Source organism: Penaeus chinensis, chromosome 15 (genome assembly GCF_019202785.1).
Source record: "Penaeus chinensis breed Huanghai No. 1 chromosome 15, ASM1920278v2, whole genome shotgun sequence".
NCBI lineage: Eukaryota > Metazoa > Arthropoda > Malacostraca > Decapoda > Penaeidae > Penaeus > Penaeus chinensis.
This window is the reverse complement of record NC_061833.1, coordinates 4,573,101-4,583,100: the sequence shown is the minus strand read 5'-3', so window position 1 is coordinate 4,583,100 and position 10,000 is coordinate 4,573,101. Positions and strand designations below refer to the sequence as shown.

Here is a 10,000-nt window from a genome sequence, read left to right as displayed (position 1 = left end):
AACATAAACAACACCATATATTCCGTCTCTTCCTTGGTATATAGTAGTTGTTAAAAGACGAAACGCATCCTTTATGCATCAGCGGTAGTTTCATCTTAAACTGTGATGTTAAAGCATCTTCCCTTATGGTATCAGAAGTCTCATATATATATAAATATATATATATATATATATAAATATAAATATATATAAAGATATATAAAGATATATAAAGATATATAAAGATATATAAAGATATATAAATATATATATATATACATACATACATACATACATACATACATACATACATACATACATACATACACACACATACACACATACACACATACACACATACACACATACACACATACACACATACACACATACACACATACACACATACACACATACACACATACATACATACACACACACACACACACACACACACACACACACACACACACACACACACACACACACACACACACACACACACATATATACACATATATATATTTACATATATATATACATATATATATACATATATATACATATATATATATACATACATATACATATATATGTACATATATATGTACATATATATATATACATATACATATATATGTACATATATATATACATATACAAATATATACACATATATATACTTATATATATACTTATGTATATATACATATATATACAAATATATACATATATATACATATATATACAAATATATACATATATATATATATATGTATATATACACACACACATATATATACACATATATACATCACACATATATACACATATATATACATACATACATATATATTTATTTATATTTATATATATATATATATATATATATATATATAAATATATAACGCGAAGTCCACGTTTTCTTCCGTGACGTCAGAGGCTCGGACACACCCGGCGGCGTATCAAGTAACCTTTAATTTCGACCAAAGCAGAGGAAGAAGAAAGAGAAAAGAGAACAAAAATAAACACATAAAAAAAAAAAAAAAACCACCAAGCCAGCGCTTTCCAGGAAAGATAAAGTTTAATGCTGTTCATGGGGATTCTTGAGTGTACGTTTCACACACGTAATGGAGACGCCATAGCAACCTCTACATACTCCATTTGCTTTCGCCTTTTCTTTGATATTTTCTCTCGTGATGTATAGCAGTCTTTTAATCCGATTTTTTTTTTTTTTTAGTCATTTATTTCAAATTGTGTTTTTTTTCAGTATTTCTATTTCCAGCTGTATCGAAATCTTAACCAGAATATTTGGTTATTATAAATTTTGTTCAGGAATGGATTACTTGATTCAAAATTATCCCAAGTATTGTAAAGAGCGATAAAGAAATCTGCATAGTAATTAATACCGTAATTTGATGGGCGCGCTGTACTGTCTTTTGCCAAAAGCATGTAAAAGGCTATGAAAGTGATTGAGTGTGTGAGTTGAGTGAGTGAGTGAGTGAGTTGTAATTGAGGGTGAGCTGCGTGGTATCAATGAGTGAGTTGTAGAGTCTGAAGGAGTGAATTATCGGTTATAGGTGAATAATAGGAGGTTGTGAATAAGGAGAAAGATGAGGGTGAGGAAGCATTAGAGTGTGAGTGTTCATTATGGTATGAGTTATTAAGGTGTAGGATAATAGTAAGTGTGCAACGTGGTATGTGCTAATGACACTAATTGACACTATTGGATTGTCAGTATGTCACATTCATTTACATTGAATTTATTAATTTATTTATTAATATTCTTTTTATAAACATATTTTGAGTTCTTTGTTTCAGTGATTTTCAGTAGATTTGGAAACATCAGTTATTGGAAAAAAATAATAAGCATAATCCTGTGAGGTGGACACACACACACACACACACACACACACACACACACACACACACACACACACACACACACACACACACACATATGTATATTAGATCGCTAGTAAGATGATACAATCTAAAACAAGAACACACTGTAAAAGTTAGTTATTGAAAAGTTAGGCAAATTACTAATTGCACCATATGCTGGCACTGTTCAAATTCTTTCCTGTGCGGTCTTCAGTAGCAGTTTTAGTTTTCCTTGTGAGTTGTGAAAAAAGTCAGAAAACTTAATATTACGTGAATGGTCGACGTATCGGAGCTGGAAGCAGAAGTTTGATGTTAAAAAAAAAAGAAGAAAAAAAAATAGTATCTACTAGCCAGTCAGTAAAACCCATCCCCACATAAGTTAATACATTTACAGAGGATACATATGGGCACACTGGATACAGGAAAGATGGATACAGAGGGTCAGTGTGGCAGAGGCAACAAATAGCTATATATGTGTGTACAGCAGATAGGCGGGGGCTGCGTGGCTCGGTCAGAGGTACCCGCGCAGTGGTTGGGGGGGCCACTGCGATATATATGGTAATCGTTCGTGTGTGTTTATGAATAATTATAAGAATTATATGTGTGTATGTATTCTATATCATGTCAACTCGCAGATTTATTCTTGGGGTTTCTTTTTTTCGGAGGATACGATTTGCAGAAATTAAATATAGTGTATACTACTGTCATATTTTTTTTTTTTTTTTTTTCCCAAAGGAAATCATCGTAATACCGAACGTCCCTTGTTGACAGACCGAGCCAAGCAGCCGGCCACATCTGCGAGAGATTTAACCGTATAATGACTAATAGTATAACCTTTTAAGGACTTCCCTACCCAGGCACCTTGCTATGAGTGTGAGCACTATATAAAGCATATTTCTTTTGTGGGTTATTATCTGTTGCTTGTGGCATCTCGCACGGAAGAGATGCCTTTGATGTCCTCCTGTAATGAAATACTGGAGATGTAACTGTTAAGGCCATTGATGTGGTTGATCTCTGCTGCTAATGACCTTTGTAAGGGAAGGCATCTATATACGGTTTGAGACTCCACGTGGTAAGATAAGCCGTGTTTTGGTCTCTTAGGAGATACCTCTGTGGCGATTTAGTTCGCCTTGTGGCCTGCTGTATCTAGAAGTTACTGCTGTTTTGAGTGTGGGAAAAGTCCACCTTTATTGGGCGTGGCTATAGAGATGCTATGAGAACGATTAGAAGAATGCTTAGAGGTGATTTAACGCCTTAAAGCGGAAACAAGTCAATTTGGTTTCATTCTTCACAGATTTGGCTGTACGAGTCGAGGACAAATATAGGTTTGATTTTATGTGATATTCCAAAGAACAATAACTTTAGTTCCTGTTCCGTTCCTGTTTAGAGGGGATTAGTAAACGGGTCGGTTAAGTACTGTTTAAAAATATATATATATTTTCTTTTATTTTGTGTAAAATAAACTTGAAAGATTGAATGGCTGCACAGGAAAGAAAGATCAGAAGGCATAGTGAAATTCAGTCCTATATTAAAGCAATATGTTTCCGATAAAACTACTTAATTCAAGAGGATAATACAGAAAATAAATTTTCATAACCTAAGTCACCATCTCGAAATGATATCTGGAGTATGATTAATACTCAGGAATTTAGTGTCAGGATGAATATGAAATGGACAATTTATTTCGCCTTATAAAAAATGTAACAGAAACCAAGCGGAGTGTTGTGCAAAACTTCCACATTCTTTCGCTCGGTTATCTTTTTTCTTTGATTTTCCCGTTGCTTTCCACAAGGATAAAAATATCATTGTTTTCATAAGCTTTCACTGTGTTTTTTATTGTTCGAAGTGTCAGAACACAATACGCGCAGCGATGTTTATAAAAGGTTAGATTCGTTGCACATTGTGAATTTGGATGTAAGTGTATTATGAAGTCGATGGAAGTCTAAGAGAAAATGCGATGTGTGTGTGTGTGTGTGTGTGTGTGTGTGTATATAAAGACATACATTCATTTACTATATGACTACCTATGGAAGATATTTTGATTACAGAATGTATTAAATTCTTCGACTTATTCATATAAATACTTTTATTATGTATTATTTACATAGTTTCTTTACAACACATAACTATATACAGGACAATGAAGGTGAAAGTTATATAAAACTATATTTCTCATCAAAACCTAGAGGTCGCGTAAAGCCTTTGGGTAAATATAGGGCTGACATACTTCATCGAACACATTTTATTATTATTTAATTCATCATCATTTTACTGTTTTTGTTCTTCAATTTTATGAAAAGACTGGAAGTGTGAATGGGTGTTAAATCCGAAAAGTGAAAGTGAATGATTGCGAAGAAAATTCGAGATGGCAAGAGACAGGAAGAAAACGGACACGGGCGTTCGACAACCTGTAAATTGGCTTTAGTTGCATCAGTATCTCCGACATGCCTATGCATTGTACACTCAGTTTCATGGATGTTTTTGTACATATTTGGATCGCTGAAGCGGGCCTGTCCGCACTCGCACAAAACTGTACAGATCAAAGCCCTGCGTTGGTAAACACATCCGGAAATTCGCTAATTCGCTGTCCTCTGTCAACGTTAGCCCAAAATTTCCGGCATCCGCTAATCGCACAGATGTCCCTTAACTGCGTTCGCGAGAGAAATCCGACATCTGCCGACTGCAACGATGTCTCGCTCGCGTTCGTGATCGTGAATCCGGAGTTGACGAAAAACTCCTCTTTTTGGCCTTTCCTCAAGTTGCGTGTAATCATTACGTTATATCATTATTATCATTATTTATTCTTATTATTTTCATAATTCGATTTCGAGAGCTTTTGTAATAATGTTCATGATGACGTTGCCTTCGTACAAGTGTCGTTCGTCTGTTTTATCGTAGAGATATTGTAATCAGAAACAGCTGTGAGATGGAGAGTGTTGCTGTGCATCAGTACCAATGTCGTCTACAGATTAACATAACCGAGACGTAACCTTCTGCCCGCTTCAGTGACGTTCATTGTCGGTTTGTATTTGTGACTTTATTCATTTTTGGCCAGAAATGTGCCTGTTTTTATATTCAGTGTATTGTATACATCCAGTCACACACTACCCTCCAGTATAGTAGGCTTAGAAGCGTGTCACTTATAAGAATTATATATGAATATATAAATATATGTACGCTAGCAGTATTACCAGTCAAACGGTCCAACACAAAGGTCGGTATGGGTGATACTCACGTTGGTGACGAATTGTTTGATGAACTTTATGATCAGTAGTGATGCTATTGGTGCTCATTTGGGAAAAGTAAAAAATATTAAAAAAAAAACGTAAAAATGATTACCTACACAGACAGAACCACACAAACAAATAAATGTCTATGCATGAATGCACCGGAACACAAATACACATGAACGCACTGACACAGAAGTGCACATGGAGACACACACACACACACACACACACACACACACACACACACACACACACACACACACACACACACACACACACACACACACACACACACACACACACGTAGAGATATAAAATTCCTAGCATAGTGTAGGTAGAAAGGTTACGATAGGTAGACAAAGGTAGATAGGTACAAAACAGACGAATAGATTAATATATTTAACTATATATATAAAATTTGAATTAAATATAAAAAATATATATATAAAAATACATACACACTTTCCAAACGACACATCCTATACACAGATCACGCAGCGTCGAAAAGGACCTGTGGATTCTGAGATTAACCGCCTGAAACAAAAGAAAAAACAAAAGAGAATCGAGTGACAAGGATTTCCTGCCACATGTAAAAGGCCTCCATATGATAAAGAATTATATATGTATATTGATTTTTTTTTTCTGCTAATTCTGGGGTCCCTGACACTTGATTCGGTCTCCAGAGTATGTACATATATCACTGTTACGTCTCGCCTTCCCTGGAGCCCGCCCTGGACCGGCCCGGCGGACGCTGTCCTGATTTGGTTTAAGCCAGTAACACATATCTATTTAACCATTATGTTTGTGATTTTTTCATGTATCGGCATATGCGTGTGTATATACAGATATATGTATACATACAGTAATATTATGCATGTGTGTATATATATTTACATATGTATGTAAATATATATGTATATACATATATATGTGTATATATATATATATATGTATATATATATATGTATATATATATATATATTTACCAATGTATGTGAATATGAATATATATATGTGTGTGTGTGTGTGTGTGTGTGTATGTGTGTGTGTGTGTGTGTGTGTGTGTGTGTGTGTGTGTGTGTGTGTGTGTGTGTGTGTGTGTGTGTGTGTGTGTGTGTGTGTGTGTGTGTGTGCATGTACATGTATATGTATAGTGTATATGTGTATATATATGCACACACACACACACACACACGCACACGCACATGCACACACACACACACACACACACACACACACACACACACACACACACACACAGAAATATATATGTACATATATATGAGTGAGTGAGTGAGTGAGTGAGTGAGTGTGTGAGAGTGTGAGAGTGTGAGTGTGTGAGTGAGTGTGTGAGTGTGTGTGAGTGTGAGTGTGTGAGTGTGAGTGAGTATATGTATATGTATATTATATATATATATATATATTTGTATATATTTATTTATATGTTTATGTCTATATACATGTGTATATATTTATATATATACACATGTGTGTATATGTATCTATATCTATATTATATTATATATATATATATATATATATATATATATATGTGTGTGTGTGTGTGTGTGTGTGTGTGTGTGTGTGTGTATATGTATGTATATATGTATGTATGTATGTATGTATGTATGTATGTATGTATGTATGTATGTATGTGTATATATATTTATACACCCGCAAACATATATATCACATTGTTTATTTCATCTTCGTGGTTTTTGTCCCTTCAAAGCGAATATAAATATAGTTGTCTTATGGTTGAATGATATAAAGTTTTGCTCGTTGATTAGTCTCGATATATAAGGTTTGCCGCGTATTTATGGCGAAAGCACAATTTGATTTATTGATTTTTGTCACAGATGTTTCCGTGTGGACATATTTTCCTAGAACATTATAGTATTTATGTATCATAAGGAGAGTCCTTGAGTGTTATTACCATAACCTCTTGAGAATTATGCTTCTGATTATAGAGTAAAGTACTTACGGTTCCTGGATATTATAGTTTAGGTCCCTGAGTAACGCAAGGATCCAGAGTTATATTGAAGATCCCCGAAGAAGAGTATAATAGGCAAAGGGATCCTAACTATAATACCTTTGAGGAGACCCAGAGTATTAAGATTGAGGTCCCTCATTTCAGTATTTATCATCAGGGTCCCGGATTAGGGCCTTGAGTATTACGTCACCGACCAGTGAGATCAGGTCCCGTTTTGTGTGTGTATTTTCTCTTCATAATGGGTACTCTGAATTAATATTTACATCACTAGTCCATGGACAGTTTAATGCTTCAATCTGTATATATGAGAATTAAATATATCATAATATAGATCGGTGTTTCTGTTTTATCCTGTGGTCATGAATTCTAAATGAACTTTGGTTGTGCCAGTGGATACTGTTTATGTTAAAAAAGGATTTTTATCATTAATAACGACAAATATGCAATAAGAAATAGAGTAATTAAAATCAAGCACAATAAAAAAAAAACATGAATTGATATGCTGCATAGATTTTACACCATACTTTCGAATATTTTTATTAAAACAACTCTCGCTCATTCATCATGTACAACATAAGAAAGTTGATATGCATTTACAGAATATTTTTCCTTAGCCTTTCAGGGTGGATAACGAAATGATGCAAAATCATGACCTGAATTGTACATACCTTGTGGAACAATACGCAAAAAGAATGTAAACTGATGTTAACACCTGTACCGAAAATTTGTTACAGACGGAAACTATTTAGAAAGATAAATAATGTGATTATCAAACGTTATTCCATGTCTTTATAAAATTGCTATAGATACGGATGAAATCTTTAGTACACACATTCAAATACATGACAGCTAGGAGAGAAAAAGCAACATTTGATTTCCTTTTCTGTCTTTTTAGAACAGATATAAGGCAATAGTATTCACAGATTGGGGAAATATTTGGCATGCGCATTATTTGTATGTGTAATAACATACAATAAAAAAAAATGCAGACAAAAACGCCCGAGAAGCAAATGGGTTTTTGAATATATACAAATCATGGATAGTTGCATGAGGCACATGCATGTAATTATACAATATATACGGGTTTGTGAATGTACAAGCACCTTTCCGTCAGCAGTTAACTACACCAAATACTGCGAAGCATAGAACATCATATTCTACGGGTGTATGCATAATAGAGTTATCTCTCTCTCTCTCTCTCTCTCTCTCTCTCTCTCTCTCTCTCTCTCTCTCTCTCTCTCTCTCTCTCTCTCTCTCTCTCTCTCTCCTCTCTCTCTCTCTCTCTCTCTCCTCACTCTCTCTCTCTCTCTCTCTCTCTCTCTCTCTCTCTCTCTCTCTCTCTCTCTCTCTCTCTCTCTCTCTCTCTCTCTCTCTCTCTCTCTCTCTCTCTCTCTCTCTCTCTCTCTCTCTCTCTCTCTCTCTCTCTCTCTCTATCTATCTATCTATCTCTCTATCTCTCTATCTATCTATCTATCATAGATAGAGCAACGTTCAACATAATTCAGGAAGAGCTGACAAAGCTGACAGTATGACGCCTAAGAACGAGCGCCCGTCACGCCACGCCCCTTCACGCGTGCGGGTCTGACGACACGCCCGCGTTCGCCACGCCTCCCGAACCGCTAGACTGCAGCGACGGGTTCCGGGGGCGGCGCGCGCGGAGGGTCAGGGAGGAAGAGCCCTTTGGTGGGTATTTATCTCGCCTCCGCACACGCCAAACGCCCACGCAGATGCCCGCCGCGACCACCAGGAGAAGCAGCAGGAGCGCCAGAAGGACCCACGTGGTGATCAGCCACGGGTAGTAGGATTCCGCCGCCTCGTTCACGTAGCTCAGAGTCTGGCGCCAGAAGTTCCTTTCCTGCAACGTAGAAGTTTTGTCTTTATTCGGTGTCGTGCGATTTCTCCAGTCCATATTCAGACAAGTAACAAGTCGAACGGCATCAAGACACGGCACCCACCTTGCTTCTGTAGGGCCTGGCGGACATTCCGGGGGTAAAGGAGAGAATGTAGTGGGTGACAGGTTCCCCGGCTACAAGGGGCGTCCACACTGGCAGCGAGGTCGTCGAGGCGTCGGCAGACTGGGGAGACCTGGCCAAAGACGAGGAAATTTACTACGAGGAGCGTCTTCAGAAAATTGGACGCCTCGGTATAGACTCCGATTTTTTTTTTTTTTTTTTTTTTTTGTAATTCAGACAAACAAAAGTTTTAGGAGCTAGAAAACTTCCATCGTTTTTCGACTGTATAATTAATAATATGTAAACCTTTATTTATTATATCCCTCTCCGTCTTTACCATCTTTAATTTATGTATCACCTTTACAATCATTTACACATAAACACACACACACACAAATACACACACACACACACACACACACACACACACACACACACACACACACACACACACACACACACACACACACACACACACACACACACACACACTATGGAAGAAAAACCCACAATGCAAAAACTAGATTTATTGAAAATGAGACCACAGTTTCGAAATTCACCTTCCATCTTCAGACCTGAAGATGGAATCCAGATGGATTTCAAAATTGGAGTCTCATTTTCAATAAATCTAGTTTTTGCATTGTGGGTTTTTCTTCCATAGTGTGTGTGTGTGTGTGTGTGTGTGTGTGTGTGTGTGTGTGTGTGTGTGTGTGTGTGTGTGTGTGTGTGTGTGTGTGTGTGTGTGTGTGTGCTTATGTCAATCCTAGGCCACGGTCACCCTTATCCATGTCCACCATTCTCCCCTGTTATGGTAATGGATGAGAGCGACTAGGATTGAGGGAGAACTGCACTGGTGGTTCACAATCCCAATCTCTCTCCATATCCGACCTAATTGATCAATATAGTGTGTGTACGTATGCTTACATACATACATACATATATATATGTATGTATGCATACAT

The 10,000-nt window shown here is 36.6% G+C and overlaps 1 protein-coding gene across 1 annotated transcript in view; it reads right to left on the bottom strand.

Moving 5' to 3' along the window:
- Positions 1-8,548: 8,548 nt before the first annotated feature.
- Positions 8,549-10,000, bottom strand: part of LOC125032992 (esterase E4-like) — an 8,579-nt gene continuing 7,127 nt past the window's right edge. The window contains exons 11-12 of the mRNA XM_047624439.1: positions 9,042-9,171; positions 8,549-8,941 (exon numbers count right to left, since the gene is read on the bottom strand). Coding sequence (XP_047480395.1) covers positions 8,654-8,941; positions 9,042-9,171 — 418 coding nt within the window. The 3' untranslated portion in view covers positions 8,549-8,653. The remainder of the gene's footprint in view (positions 8,942-9,041; positions 9,172-10,000) is intronic.